At 36.5% G+C, this 16,084-nt stretch overlaps 2 protein-coding genes across 3 annotated transcripts; one reads left to right on the top strand and one right to left on the bottom strand.

The window, feature by feature from the left end:
* The first annotated feature begins 1,251 nt into the window (after positions 1-1,251).
* Positions 1,252-7,371, top strand: Recq4 (RecQ4 helicase). Of its 2 annotated transcripts, XR_011734389.1 has the most exons (8): positions 1,252-1,475; positions 1,797-4,673; positions 5,217-5,504; positions 5,589-5,924; positions 6,110-6,272; positions 6,367-6,686; positions 6,777-7,140; positions 7,219-7,371. XR_011734389.1 is itself a non-coding variant. In XM_071793357.1 (7 exons), the coding sequence occupies exons 1-7, from the start codon at positions 1,365-1,367 to the stop codon at positions 7,005-7,007; spliced, it is 4,326 nt and encodes a 1,441-aa protein (XP_071649458.1). In that variant the 5' UTR covers positions 1,252-1,364; the 3' UTR covers positions 7,008-7,371. The 2 variants fall into 2 exon arrangements, 1 of the variants encoding a protein (XP_071649458.1); XM_071793357.1 differs by having other exon boundaries at positions 6,777-7,371.
* A 109-nt stretch (positions 7,372-7,480) lies between these two features.
* LOC139821932 (uncharacterized) lies at positions 7,481-13,632 on the bottom strand. Its single transcript, XM_071793378.1, has 4 exons — positions 13,272-13,632; positions 10,336-10,716; positions 8,010-8,171; positions 7,481-7,925 (listed from the first exon to the last, which is right to left on the bottom strand). The coding sequence occupies exons 2-4, from the start codon at positions 10,513-10,515 to the stop codon at positions 7,719-7,721; spliced, it is 549 nt and encodes a 182-aa protein (XP_071649479.1). The 5' UTR covers positions 10,516-10,716; positions 13,272-13,632; the 3' UTR covers positions 7,481-7,718.
* Positions 13,633-16,084: the final 2,452 nt, after the last annotated feature.

The raw sequence follows: 16,084 nt of genomic DNA, 5'->3' as shown, positions 1-16,084 counted from the left end.
TTGTGCGGTATCGAGAGCATAATTCGATACTTTCGATTGCTTTCGTAACGAAAAGCTCGAATGATTGAATTCAATGGAATGTAGCCGCACAAATTTGCTTATTTTTGGAAAGCGACATTTCCGCGAAAAATCTCCGAAAATCTCCCTGTTGGAGAATCAGGATTTCTATGAAAATTTTAGAATTTTCTCAGAATTTTAAGATTTTCTCAGATTTTTTATATGAATAGAAACGTTTTTCAGAAAAACTCAGACAAAATAATAAATAAAATATTTCAGATTTTTCTCGCCAATTAATACATCTTTGTAGAAATTTGAATAAGAGAAAATCGGCGCAATTTATCAGAAATTTTCATGCATGCAGATACTGAAATATTCAAAAAATCCTTATCCAATTACTTCTGAAAGTATCTGAGAAATTTTTTCAAAAATTTTTTTTCAGAATTTTTTATGTAAAATATTAAAAATTCTTAAGAAATTTCTGAGAAAATACGAGAAATTTTTTCACTAGGAATTACCGAAAAGTTTATATATTAAGGTTGCGGTCCACTTGACGCTACAAATACTTTGGAGCGTTCTTCTTCTCCTTCTTTCTTCATTGAAAGAAAAGAGAAGAGGAATGCTTCGAAGCATTTGTAGCGTCAAGTGGAAGCACCCACTCACCGTGTGACACAGGGTCTGTACGCGTTGCTTGCACTTTTCGCACTCAGCATCTTCGCTTTCTCTCTCTCTCCAACGGCCGAATATATATTTATCTCATTTCAAGTGCAAAAATGTTTGGGGATTTCAAGCAACGCGAACAAGCCTACAGTGTGACACAGTGTCATGCTGTGTCGTCTTATTGGAAAGCTCCCATTATATTTCGGATAATCACATGCAACCGTACGATGAAAATTCTACCTGCAGGGCGATTCTCTAACTCCTTAACGTCCTCACCGACAATTGTCGGTGTCGTTGCGCAGCTTTTACACGATATGAAAAACCTGCGCAACGACACTTATCGAACCGACAGTTGTCGGTAGACAGGAATGGAATACGGGCCCTGCAGCAGGTGTTTAAATATTTCTGCAATTACACACGGAAATGTGTAACCAATAAGATTTAAAGCAGCAAGCGAATTGACCAATCGCAGTCACAAATTATCGAAAACGCCCGATGACCATTTTTAAATTCTCGGCTGCGATTGGTTGATTCACTTATCGCTTTATTCTTATACTTTTCCGTGTGCAGTGTGCACGGCCCTTATACGGTGCATTCACCCGTCAACTGTTTACGCGGGAGAGATCAGCAGGCAGGTCAATCTAACCTCGAATACGTGCCTGATCGAACGCGGTACGTGTTCGTCTAAATTTTGTATTTTCGATAACATGGAGCTCTTCGAGGATCCTATTTTTAAAACTAGATACTTAAAGAATAAGCTGCGTGTGAAACAATGGGAGAGCGATTTTATGGAAAAATACGGACGCAAACCTAACAAGGTACGTTGCCCCTCTCGTGCTAGCTCACGTTTCTATCGTAATCGGTACAGCTGTTTGACATTTAAATGCGGCTGTCTGATGTTTTCGTATTTATATTCGCACAAGCTCTACATTAGACAGATCAAACTCAGAATTGTATAATTGCGTTTAGTTTTACGGAGATATAAATTAAAAAATTACGACTGTCGAGTATCCAGGGTCTTTACATATGTTTGTTACATCATCAATGAAAATTATCGATATCGTATTATCGTGCATGTTGTATACACATATCACAGCGTTGCGGTTATATCTACCATCTCACTTTTTTGTAAATTCTAGAACGATATAAAAGTAGCAGATGTATCTATCAAGGAGGCGTACAAGATGTATTGGAAACTGAAAACACGGGCGCTCGAAGAAACTCTTACGGACATTACTTTCTGCGATGATATGCAAGACAATATCACGAATAAATCACCTCGAAAGCTGGGAACCAATCAGAAGAATCTGAGCCCAGAAAAAGCCGCAAAAGACACAGAGAACATAGATCCTCACAATAGCAAATGTTCGACAGAAATTGAAGGTTCCTTCAACCAGGTAAATTCAATGAACATTGAAGGAGCCTGGGGCAGCCATCTGAGCAAGAATAAAGAACAGGCGTCAAAGAAGAAGCCAGCCCTGCTGATTGGTAGATCCTCCTCCTTCCAACTATCCAGGAACAAGTTTGAGAGTTCGACGTTTACTAAGCGAAACCCGAGAAAATCGTTGTCATCGGCCAAAATAAGGAACAAATCCGAGAATAGTATCCTAAGCAGGTCGAGCGTCGACCGGTTGGATGCAGACAGCAAGGATGGCTTTGATGTGGTGGGTGATGAGACAAAGCCTATATTTGGCGAATCAATGAAGGTGACATTTGAGAAAAACAAACCCGTCGTGCCACACTCCATTAATGCTGTCCAGCAACTGGCCGACGGCCATGTGACTAGTGTAAGCCGTAATTTGAATCCAGGCTGGCTGGATCGATGCGCGAGAGACAGTAATTTGGAAGTGATGACGATCAACCCTCAGAGGCTGTCGGGCACTAGTGATTCTGGAATAGAGTCCATGGAATCTAGCATTTATTCTCCGAAGGACTTGGCGCCCACTGTGCATTCTGCCTCGTCGCTCCAGGTCTCTCTTTCTGATGAGGAAGATTTCATATGTAATAGTGAGTCTGAGGAAGAGCACAAGAATAATAAACGCATCAGAAACTTCAAAAAACGACTGAGCGATGAAGACGGTCGTCCCGCAAAACGACGATGTATTCGTATCGATTCCGATTCTACAATCACTGGATCTAATGACATCGATAGCGATACATTTAAGCTGACTTCCTATGCCGATAGGAGTTTTAATTTATTGCATAGAGATAAGTGTAGTAAAAACGAAATTGACAATGATAATGACAAATGTAAATTGACTAATGATGTTGATACAAGCACGAATATAGTAAACGAATCAATTAAGACTAAAAAAGATACAATTACTTTAGGTTCTGATATTGAATCAATTGATGATAATGAAAAAAAATCCAATGCAAGAAGGAAATCTTCCAGAAAAAAATCAAACTTAGAGGAAGACGAAGAACAAAGTTCAGACTCGGAAAAAAAGAAGATTCCGATATACGGCGTAGAAGCGTTGCAAACGGTTCCTCGCTTTGAGATCAAACCAACTGGAACTGGCAATCTCGTCGCGCAGTTTTCCGAATCTGTTTGCATCAACGCGGAGAAGGATGTCCCGATATCCTCAACAGCAAGCACGAAATTATCCGCAAAGGAGAAGCTGGAGAAGAAAATGGCTGCCGGGACGATGAACGATAATTTCGTCAGGATAAATTTGAAGAAAAAAGTATTTGTGCGCGGTAAGAAGAGCTTTAATTTGGCCAAACATAAGAGGAATCAGTGGAAACAGAGGAAGAAGGAGTTGGCATCTAGTGAGAGCAATCTGGACGCGGCCGACTTGATTGATAAAAATGGCACGACGTGCTTCAAATGTGGCGAGTCCGGGCATTTTGCTAGGAACTGTCCAGCTTCCAGGGGCGACGATCTTATACCTTTGGAAGAAGTCGACGACTCGTCGAACTTTCCGACTCTGGAGGAAGCCGAAAAGATGGCGAATGAGAATGCCATTGTCGCTCACAGTCACAAAATTGAGCGACTTCCCGAGAGACCATCCTATTCTACCACGAAGACTTTGCAGGACGAAGAAGACATGACGAAATTACTCAGCGATGACTTTGCGGATTTCGATGAGAAGAGTGATGATACATTAACTGTAGGGCACAAAGTGCCACAGGAATTGGTGTCCAGATTATTGCTGCCTCAAATGGAAGCGATTGATCCGTTGTACGCTGCGAATGAAGATGGTAGTCTAATCGAAACTCCCATGGAAATCTTCGAGGCGTTACGCATGTTTGGTCACGAAAGCTTCAGAGCTGGCCAAGAAAAGGCAGTGATGAGAATCCTGTCTGGCCAATCTACCCTGGTGACGCTATCGACTGGCTCTGGGAAGTCTTTGTGTTATCAATTACCGGCGTATTTGTACGCTCGACGTTCTGGTTGTATCACTCTAGTAATTTCGCCTTTAGTGTCCCTGATGGACGACCAAGTGACGGGCGTACCTCAGTTTCTGTCCGCTGCATGCCTGCATACTAGCCAGACGCCGAAAGTAAGGGAACAAGTGATGCAATCGGTGAAAGATGGCAAAGTAAATATTCTCCTAGTATCACCAGAAGCGGTGGTAGCCGGCGAGAAATCCACCGGTTTCGGCGCTCTCCTCAGGCAGCTACCGCCAATCGCGTTTGCCTGCATTGATGAGGCCCACTGCATCTCTCAGTGGTCGCACAACTTCCGACCTTCTTATCTAATGGTTTGCCGGGTGCTCAAGGAAAAATTAAAGGTGAAAACGGTGTTGGGACTCACGGCGACTGCTACAAAAGCGACAGCGGAAAGTATAATAAAGCATCTAGACATACACGACGGTATGGCTGGCGTCATATCAGACATGCCCTTGCCAAGGAATCTCGTCCTAACGGTATCCAAGGACGAGTACAAGGACCAAGCTCTGATCGCGTTGTTAAAAAGCGAGAGGTTCCGCGAATGTGATTCTGTAATAGTTTACTGCATCCGTAGGGAGGAGTGTGCAAGAATCGCAGGATTGTTAAGAGTATCGCTGCAGGTAAATATTAAAACCTCTGGTCTTTCACTGCAATCGCACCGTATTATAATAGTAGAAGCAAGGAATATAAACCTTTTTGCACATGAGATGAGATAAATTAGGTTTTTTACATCACTCGCGTAAAAAGAGCTTAACCCTCCGTAGTCACACCGGGTCAATTTGACCCGAGCCTCAACTTTGGTCGTAAATATCTTGCGCGTAACTTGAAAATTGGCGGGCATGACGCCCTCTAGCTGTAGTTAAAAAAAAATTTTTTTTTTAACACAAATTTTTCGCGAATTTTTTTTATGTTAAAAATTTCTGAGGCCCTTCTTTTTTTATAGCAATCAATTTAGCAATATCGCAAGTGCATTCGAGAATTTTTTCAACACGATTGGTGGATAAATGGTCAAATGGCGAACGGTCAAAGTTCGTCTCGGGTCAAAATGCCCCAGAGTGGGGCATTTTCCTTGTTTGAAAAAATAGGTGTGACTACGGAGGGTTAAGTACAATTTCTTTTGAATAGGAGATATATTTATATTAAATATCTATATTTATTGACAGGATCCGCGGAATCCTGAGAAACCGAACGTGAAGATATCCACAATAGCTGAGGCCTACCATGCCGGTATGACGCCTCACAGGCGCAAAATTGTGCAAAAGGAATTTATGAACGGGAAAATTAAAATTGTGGTTGCCACTATCGCATTCGGGATGGGCATCAATAAGCCGGACATCCGAGCCGTTATTCATTACAATATGCCTGGCACCTTCGAAGGATATGTACAAGAGGTCGGCCGTGCTGGAAGAGACAATATCGCAGCACATTGTCATTTGTTCTTGAATCCTACGGTATCGTATCTAAGATTACTCTACGAGAAACTCTACTTCTCACTCATTTCCCTTTATTAATCTAATTCATTATTCTTAAAACAGCAAGACAGCGATAAATGGGAGTTGCGTAGACACATACACGCGAATAGTGTCGACAGGCATACGATTAGACATTTACTTCAAAGAATTTTTATTCCTTGTTCTTGTGCAAAAATCAACGAGAAAAGTTCCGGCCAAAGATGTCCCGGTCACGAAGTTGCTCTTCCGATTGACGAAACTGTTCAAGCCCTTGACATCACGCAGGAAACGATTTCGACATTGTTGTGCTATCTCGAACTACACCCAAAAAAATTCGTTGCCGTGCTATCATCCGTGTACATTCGAGCGCGGGTTTCAAGTTACAAAGGACCACAAGCTCTCAAACAAGCCGCGCAATCTGTAAGATCTTTTTCGAAATAGTAATTTCAATAACATTAATGATAGTGATTTGTGTGATTTTTTTCTAAATTCTACAGAAAATACTCTTCTAAAAGCAGTACAATATAGAAGATTAGTAAAAAGATTTTATTATGAAAAAAGAATAATATAAAAATAAAAAATATTGGAAACGATTTTGATTTTAGTCTCCACCGCTCGCGATGGCAATAGCACTGGACACGAAAAACGGTATTTCACATGAAAAGAGTAATATCATAGAATTTCCGGTGATTGACGTTGCATCAGCTATCGGATGGGACAGCGGCATAGTAAAAAGTCATCTCAAGAGTTTAGAATGGAAGACAGGAGGTAAGAGTCCTACATTCTTTTTACTTCAGAGAAAAATTTCCACCTTTTTTGGAACGTATTTATATATGAAATATTACATGAATGTGTTTTGCAGCTGATGGGAGGATGAAACGTTCGGCTATATCTGTAAAATACGATAAACTCGGTTTACGAGTGAAAGCACCGGGCGATCTCACAGACGTCGAACTAGATGAGGCACTCGATGCATTGATCGCACGCACTCAATCTCAGGAATCTTCGTGTTTGCAGCAACTCGAGCTTATATCCTCTGCGCTCGATAAAATCAGTGTGTCGTCAATCAAACATTGCTCGGTCTTGGACGACGATATTACGAAGAGATCGGAGGAGCTCAAAGACACTATCAGAGAATACTTCCAATCGGATTCTTTAAATAATCACGATATCAATTTTCAAGTATGTTTTTCAATCGTAAAATCAGTTAACAATTTTTGATGTAGAATCAATTAAAATTAAAGATACATTTATCGTTTTACCTTTTTACAGAACAAACTGATGAACGAGCAACAGATTGCAAATGATGTCCGCAGTTTGATAACACGTTATAGGGATACCAAGTTCACAGGTCGTGCCGTAGCTCGTATCTTTCACGGAATACAAAGTCCGAATTATTCTGCACTGATTTGGCACAGATGCCGTTTTTGGAGACTTCATGTCGCTACAGATTTTAACGCAATTTGCAAAATCGCGGCCAGAGAAATTCTAGCGTTACGATAATGGAATCAATTGAATTAACACATTTAATCCGATCTTATTAGTCGAACGCTCAGTTTTAAATCAGAATAAATTTTCATAATCGAAATAAATCAGCGGACGCAAAGGTGTATTTTATCTATGCTATCGAACATGTGTGAGTAAAGATACATATAACCGAATTTATTTCAATATATATTGTAAGAGGCAAAAGTTAATATAATTCTCCGTTTAGGATTGTAATTTGGTCTGGTTGCAGGAAGAAAGCAGAAGCTTTACATAATCATTTATTTTATATTTGTAAATCCTGACTAAAAAAATTTTAATGAAAACCTTTTTACATGACTGTAATACAAAAAGGAACAATATAAAATTGTTTTTCTTCATATTTGGTATGTTATAACATTCTCGATTCCTAAAAAACTTGCCAAACTTGCAACTCTTAGAAATACATGCGTATATCTTAAGTTTTATACGTTATAAGGGGGATACAAAACTTAACATGAAAATAGATTTTAATCGCTCGTCAAATATCACCAAAGAAGAATAAAAATATAACAGCCATAATATATATAATACATGTAACAAGTTATATATAACTGTTGTATATAAAATAATAGTTATTTTATGTAGAACAACTTTTGTAAAGTTTAAAGTAACAAATTATAATTATCGTTATCATTTTAAAATTCCATGACGCTTAGGATATCGCCAGATACGCTTGCTTCGCTCGAGTCACGTCACAACTCTCTTCATGTAGTTGCATTGTCGCAGAAATTTGTGCATTCGAATCTGGTGCATCTTCCCGACACGATTCATGCACGTTTCGTTCTGGCAGAGAGCGCAGAACTCGGCAGAGATGTCGTGGAATGGTGAACGGAAGTACACATTGGCATTTTTCAGGCTCTTGTTCTTGTGGTGTGCCCACACGTGCAGAACGACCTTTAATGCATGAAAGCAGTTATAAAGTGTCAGATTTCATTTGTTTTTACGAAAAAATTTTCAAATTTTCAATATTAATAATACCTCGAAGAGCATCAACAAAGCGAGGAACCAGCGGAAGTAGATGATTGCCGGTAAAAACAAACAGATGGGATTTATCTGACCAAAAGAAGCACCCGCTGGAACTGGCTCCAGCTCCATATGATGGCGTTTTTTCGATGTCTTTTCCTTCACTTCTTTCGGTATCTGTAGATAATTTGTTCATTTTATTCATTGAACGCAAATTCACAGTCAAAGCATATAATTGTGTTATACAATATATGTATCTTATATTTCATTTTGCACATTAGGTAAATTAATTTTATAATAATAAATTTTATATATATATATATATATATATATATATATATATATATATATATATATGTATACACTACCGTTGGAAAGTTTCCAGACACTTGCCTTATTTAGTAAAATTGTACATACAAAATGTTTATAAACATTATTTTTTGTAATGTATTCGTGAATTATTATTTTTGTGCTTTTTTTGTGCTCATCATTTGCTATTCATGGAAGAGATATACAATGTGATTACATAGGCAATCAGTTGAGATTGCGATTAGATGTGATTGCGACTACACGCGGTACAAGCTTATTCAAAAAAATTTCTTTCGTATCCGATTCTTAATTGTAGTGTGTCTTCTTAAATTAACTTAATTAACTTTTTTTTACGTCGATTTATCCATCCAAGTAAGTAAATATAAGAAATTTTTTTATATAAGTATACTCAACTGATTGCTCATGTAATCTCTCAGTTGTATCTCTTTCACGAATAGCAAATGACGAGCAAAAGAGCACAAAAATAACTCACGAATACATTATACTAAACAATATTTACAAACATTTTGTACATACAATTCTGCTAAACAAGGCAAGTGTCCGGGAACTTTCCGACGGCAGTGTATGTATATATACATCAGGCCATATAGGCTCTTTTAAATAAAAAATAAAATTAAATAAAAGTTAAATAAACGTTAACATATTTGGCGATAAAAGCCAGGCGCGATAATTAGTGCGCTATGTAATTTATTATAATCTAGACTCTAGACCAATAAGATTAGCGTACGTTTCGACCCTTTCTTTGGACCATTCTCAGCGTAATATAGTATTATTAAGCTGGCGCTAGACTATGCGCGATTCGTGATTCGCCCATTCGCGCCGATTCGCCAGCGGAGCAGTTTTTTGATGAAATCAAAGAGATGAAATTCATCTCATTAATTTCATGAAAAAACCGCTCTGCTGGCGAATCGGCGCGAATGGCGAATCGCGAGTCACGAACCACAAATCGTGCATAGTCTAGCGCCGGCTTAATAAATTATATAGCGCACTCTAATTACCGCGCCTGGCTCTTACAAACAAATTTGTTAACGTTATTTGATAATTTTATAATATTATTTATATCTACATATATATACATATAGGATGTTTTCAGTGGAAAGTAGCAATAAACCATAAGGTGTAACAATAAAGGTGTCCGCTACTTCAAGAGTAGTACACATCAAAATGATGAAAAAAGTTGCCATTAACATAGGTTTATAAATGACCCCCTACCATGTTACAGACATTACAACTTAAATTTGATTTATTAACGAACAGAATACGCCACAGGTAATCTTTTTCTTCGCCGGTAATAATTAACAAAGGAGACAGTTTAATTCGGCCCAACTGCTATTTATTAATATATGTATATAATACTCAAATACATAACGTTTCGACCATGGTTTGTAGTCCTTATCAAGTAAATTAAGTCATAAATTTTAAGTCATAAAATATGTGGCTATTCTACAAAACATCTTTATTAGAAGAACTGATAATAAAACTCTGATAATTTTTATTATCAGTTTTTCTAATGAAGATGTTTCGTAGACTAGCCACGTTTTAAATTTATGACTTATTGTTAGTTTACGCTTGATAAGAACCATAAACCATGGTCGAAACGTTGTGTATTTAAGTATTATATTAATAAATGGCCAGTTAGGTCGAAATAAACCGTCTCCTTTGAACCAGAATCGTTTTAAGTGTCAGAACAATTACAAAAATTAAAGATGTTCGAAGTTACGTTGCATTGTTTGTATTAATTTAATAATTTTAACAACAGCTCAAAAGTTATAATGCCCATAACTTGGGAGGGATCTCCGTAAAGATCATTTCAGGACCTGTGTTATTGATAGGAACTTTTTTCATCATTTTGATGTGTGACTGCCCATCCTTAAAGTACCGGACATCTTTTTTGTTACACCTTGTATATACATGCGATAGAATAAAAATACAAGGCAAAGTAAAGCTTCAAGTCAGGAATATTTACAAAAATGAGTTTTTTTGGAGAAGGAAACGAATGTTCTTCAATTACCTGAAATGGCACTTTTTTGAGATGACATGTGACCGTGTCGTGATCCATGAGACTGACTTCTGGCTCCCCAGTCTCCGCATCGTTTATCGTCGTCGAATCGGTTGAACGGCAAATATCACAATCGTAGACCGAATGAATCAGATCCTCGCCGGTCTCTTTGTCCACGTACACTCGATCCATATTGATTGCTCGTTCGCGCAACTGATGGAAAACACCAGGCGGTATAAAAAAAGAACCTGGTCGTCGGATTCGATCACTAGGTCTTCGGGGTCACACTTCCCGGATGTCTACTCTGTACGTACTCTCTCTCTGTCTGTTATGCTAATCAGCGAGACGCTCTGGTAGGGAGGAGACTCCTGAACCAGATCGGACGACGGCGGCCTGCAACAGGGATGCTTCGATTTAGCGATAGCCGATTCTGACAGATGAAATTAGCATTTGCACGTAGTGTCGTGAATACGTAGTATAATTATATGCGTGTATCGCTCGAAAACGAAGACATTTCGCAAAGCTGAAGTGCGTGTGTTAACTGATTGCGTTAAGTCGCTGCTGTCTCTTGCATATACATCAGAAATCAAAGCGAGAATATAAATAGCGGTCATGCGTATAGTAACACTCTGGTGAATATATATATATATATATATATATATATATATATATATATATATTATATAAAGCGTGATAATCGGTAACGAGTCATCTAATTGTTTTCGTTCAGGAAAAATTGCGTCGATATTTCGCTCTCAGTGTTAAAGAACGATTTCCATTTCTTATTACTCGAAGCGATATTTTCGCTCGACGAGACCGCTGGCGACAGGTTGCAGGTTTTTTTTCCTTACGAGATTCCTTACGACTTTTTATATTTGATTACATAAAATTATTCGCGCGAGAACTGAGTCCCGCATTAGCATCGATTATTAATCGTTTCTGCGAAGTTTATGCAACACGTGCATCATCCACATTTCCTGCATACAGCTGCGACAATCTTTTAAAGATATTAAATCATGCAACACATGATTTCACGTTTATCGATAATCTTCGTCTTCTCTTCCTTTTTTCTTTCCTCTTAAATAGAAGAGAATCGCTCTGATATTCCGAATAAAATGAGAGAAATGTATAGCGTTAAATCCAGAAATTAAAAAGAACAGGATATACGTATTTATAGAACTTTTCGGGATGGATTCCGATCGTAATTGCAATACTTGCACAGTTTTTTCTTAGAATTTTATTGTGTTTTCTAGGGAAAACGGAACAATTCCGATCGGAATCCATTCTGAATAGTTTCATAATATGTCTATTATATACTTGACTCTAAACTAGTTTGATAATCGAACTTTGGAAAAGCACGTTTCAAGTACGCGAGTGCTCAAGTGTATATTGTCGACAGAAATTATTCCGGAGAGCTATTTTAAATGCAACTGTAACTTGATTTGCATACCGTGTATTGGATGTTCGTATGTTTTTTTGTATAATATAAATACTTGGATTCAAACTTGAATCGATATGTGACTTTCCATGAAAAAAAGACAAACTCTATAAAAAAATAGAAAAATGTGTTTATACTTAAAATTCTTGAAATAAAATAAACGAATAAAGCAATGAACATTGACGAATATATTCAAATCAACATTGCTTCATATACATATGTAAATAAAAATGTTCTTTTTTTACTTCTATGTAATGAAGATAGAAACTTGGAGCCAACTTTTACGTTTACAAGAAAATGTAAAACGGCGAAAAATTCATGACTTGGGTGGCCTTAAACGGCGCAGTAACTGGCACTCGTTCCTTCCACGCGGCACAATTATCAAAGTAATTATGATAGCGCGACGAGTCTTGAATCACAAATCGTCAGTAAAAGAAGCATAAAAAGGATAGGATAACGTCTACCTTATAAATTATACCCCCTTGTCTATTTTTCTTATAAATTGTCTTTCGGAATACTTTGCGAGCATTAAATCACAACCATTAATAATAGCAATTCTAAGCTCATCTTATACTATAGAAAAGTACGATTAAATCAACATACGGAAGCCGATTGACTGTATTATGTCTATGATAAATGTACGTGTCTTTCGTCACGTCCGTAAGTTTTCTGTTCATTTGTAGAAATATGTTGGTGCATTCTTGATCGCTACGCAATAACGCCTCTTATCCGGAATACCTTGATGGAAAGATATCTCAGAACTTTTCATATTATTAATTAGAATTTTTATGAAAATTTTAAAACTTTCTCAGATTTTCTATACGAACTGGAACGTTTTCTAGAAAAACTCAGACAAAATAATAATAAAATATTTCAGATTTTTCCCGCCAACAAACCTTTATAGAAATCTGAATAAATACGAGAAAATCCCAGAAATTTTTACACATATAGATATTGAAATAGTTCAAAAATTCTTGTCCAATTATTTCTAAAAGTATCTAAGAAATTTGACATATTTTTTCAGAATTTTTCATAAATCTAAAATATAAAAAATTTTTTTAAAATGTATGAGAAAATATAAGAAATTTTGTCACCAGAGTAATATGTAAGATAAAATATATAGGCAAGGCTTTTATATTAATGCATTAAAGGTCAAGACTGTTGGAGTGCATATATCTGAACGAGATATAATAATAAGACAATACGAGATACGTAAGAAAAACCATACAGATAAAGCTTTTGAAGCTAATCTATATCTGATTTCAAAGTTGAAAAGTAATTAAATAATTGACTTGAAAAATATTGTACACGTATAAAATTTGCAGAATCTTTTTCAGAGAATTTTATTTATTGTCACAAAAATACGAAATGCGTGCCGCGCAACAAACGTCGAAATGCTGTTGGAGAAAATATTGAAAGCGTGATATAAGTTACAATTACATCGAGATCGAAATGAGGAATGAGATAAAATCGGAGTGCGCGCGATGCGCGCGATCGAATTGGAACTCACACGCTGCACGATGATATCGTCGCGATAATTAACGTGGCCTTCGCAGTTGAGGCAGCATCGAGCGCGGAATCGATTCGTTATGCAAATTCACTCGTCGCTCAATTGTGCCGAGTCGGATGATGCCATAAATTCAGTGTGCGGCTACCGGGATGAGGGCTGCTGGAGGATGGCGCCGCCGGACTCACCGCAGAGGATTGCGCAACGATGCGCGATGTTTAATCAACGGGCTCGCACGCGCAATTTATATCGTACCGCACATCTTCGAGAGCCCATGAGTCAACATCAGGATAGAGCGAGCGACCGCAAACAACTGCGACGTCCAATTACGACAAACTGCGATCTACGGACTGCGAATACTGCGATACGAGCGGCTGGCTGATTCGGAATATTTCGGAGCAGCGTTGGGAGATACTAGGACATGCGCAGTAAAGCAAGCACCAGCCGCCATTAGGCCTCACTCTTTGGTGAACAAAATTTCTCATATTTTATCAGAAATTTTCTAAGAATTCTGATTTATGAGAAATATTTTTATAGAAATAATTGGAGAGTTTTCAGAATATTTTAGTATCCGTACCGTATATATGAAAATTTCTGCGATAAATTGCGCAGATTTTCTCATATTTATTCAGATTTCTATAAAGATGTGTTGGCGGGAAAATTCTGAAATATTTTATTATTTTAATTGTTTGAGTTTTTCTGAAAAATTCTGATCATTCTGTGAAAGTCTTAAAATTTTAATGAAAATTCTGATTCATAATATGAAAAATTCTGAAACATTTTTCCACCAGAGCAATCATGTATATATTTTATATATTGTAAGATATATTACAGAACCTTCAGAGAAAAGGAATGAAAAATGGTAGAAAATGAAAAAAACTATTGGTAGGAATATTTATGAAACAAAGTAAAAAGTAAAAAAACGTAAAAATTGATTTTAATCCTTTGTTGCGTATATAGTGTTCCTATATGACAGTATATGAGAACATCTGTTTCTTTTTGTGTTTTTACAAAATTACATTTTCAAATATGGTTTGTGTAACATATATTCGGTATCGTTATGTTTCTATAAGACTTAAAATTATATGTGTACATGAATAACATAAATATGTAATTATTTTTCCGTTTTTAGCCCTACTATTGATAATTTTTAAAAATTCATGTATCACCTCTAAAATAAAATTTTATTACAATCGGAATTTGACATTTTTCAAAAGATTCTCTGGTAATAATTTTGAAAAATACTTATATTTTTAAATTATATTTGAAGTATTTATATTTAAAACTCCTGAAAAGAGTGAGACTTTTTCATTAAAAAGTAGCAAAAATTTCCTCGATATTGGATATCCGCCATTTTATATTTTGAAAATCAGAAACCTAAAAAACCCTTAAATATAAAATTTTATACATAAATATAAGCCATAGTTATATAATTTCTTTCCAATTTGGATGCTATATTAATTAAATCCGCCATTTTAATTTATTAAATTTTGATTTTAGATTTGCAAAAAAATTAGCAACTCCAAAAACATTCCATTGCATGTTTTAAAATTCAGCAAAAAGTTGAACCCAAAAATTTGTGCAACAAAGGGTTAATATTAAATATATTAATTAATATATTATATTATATATTACAATAATATTTCCCTCGATTCCCCGACATCTAATTCGGAGTAACACAGGATGGGAACCACAGGTGCAGACAATAATTCTCTGCGCTTAATTATGAATGATCGCGCCAGCTGGTAGCACCGTTTTTTTTTTTACCTATCCACGCGAGTTTGGATTTCCTACTGCAATATATTCAAATCTATCCATAGATTCTTTCATTGTATCTGCTATCTTAAATGGGAATATCAAAGTGCTATTAAATCCATGGTGTTGCAACTTCGTATGTGGACTTTTGCTTACTCGGATCAGAACGGCTCTTAGGAGAAATTTTATAAATTTATAAACGCAATGCTCAATCCGGCGTATGGGAATCATCGAGATAATATAATACATATGTCCATTATTCTATCCAGCTACATTTTATATAAGCCATAAATTACTGCCAATTGATTGATGCATATCTATCGAAGTACATACCCGATAAAAACAGTACGTGGATCCACGTTATTGCTACGTGGATTCGACGTGGATACGACGAAATTACGTGGATTCGACGTGGATGTGACGTGACTGTTTTTATCGGGTATAGACTCTCATCCAATGAAGCATTAACGGAACGCGCGGAAGCGCGTCCGAATTCCGAAATACAACGATCGTCGCTGCTTCTGCGAAGTAACAATATATGTTTGTAGAATTTCGAATCGTTACTCGACCACTCTTTCGGGATACTTTTATATTTTCAATATATCATATTAGGTATACATTTATTATTTTGCATATAAAATTTTATTTTGCATGTCTGTATGTACGATAAATATGTCGCTCATATTATACGAATTGTTTGTTATAACAATTATAATGATACAATATTTCAAATCTGTATACCAATTTAGTAATATAATCATTAATCGATATAGGAGTCATGGATACTTCTATTTTATATTTTCCTATATTTATATATTCCTAATTTCAGAGTTTATAATCCTAATATTCTGTCTAGCTGTAACATCGAATAAGAAAGAATCCTTCATAATCTATCCGAAAACAGTTTCTGCATCAGAAAGAACATAAAATGGATTAGTACATTTCTTATTCTTCAGATACAAAGGAATTATTTTTCTATTCTATAAGAAATCGCAATGCATTCGAAATAGCGCTTAGATAGAGCTGTATTAGAATACTATCTAAACATAATTTCGAATATA

The sequence above is a fragment of the Temnothorax longispinosus genome, chromosome 11 (assembly GCF_030848805.1).
Source record: "Temnothorax longispinosus isolate EJ_2023e chromosome 11, Tlon_JGU_v1, whole genome shotgun sequence".
NCBI classification, from domain to species: Eukaryota; Metazoa; Arthropoda; class Insecta; order Hymenoptera; family Formicidae; genus Temnothorax; species Temnothorax longispinosus.
This window is presented reverse-complemented; position numbering and strand designations above follow the sequence as displayed.

Bases quoted from the DNA above. Each gene is read 5' to 3' on its own strand.
- Recq4 (XM_071793357.1), top strand. From the start codon at position 1,365: ATGGAGCTCTTCGAGGATCCTATTTTTAAAACTAGATACTTAAAGAAT. The intron at 5,505-5,588 runs GTATCGTATCTA...TTCTTAAAACAG, and splicing joins ATTTGTTCTTGAATCCTACG to CAAGACAGCGATAAATGGGA. The intron at 6,687-6,776 runs GTATGTTTTTCA...ACCTTTTTACAG, and splicing joins ATCACGATATCAATTTTCAA to AACAAACTGATGAACGAGCA.
- LOC139821932 (XM_071793378.1), bottom strand. From the start codon at position 10,515: ATGGATCGAGTGTACGTGGACAAAGAGACCGGCGAGGATCTGATTCAT. The intron at 8,172-10,335 runs GTAATTGAAGAA...AATTATCTACAG, and splicing joins TCAAAAAAGTGCCATTTCAG to ATACCGAAAGAAGTGAAGGA. The intron at 7,926-8,009 runs GTATTATTAATA...CATGCATTAAAG, and splicing joins CTTTGTTGATGCTCTTCGAG to GTCGTTCTGCACGTGTGGGC.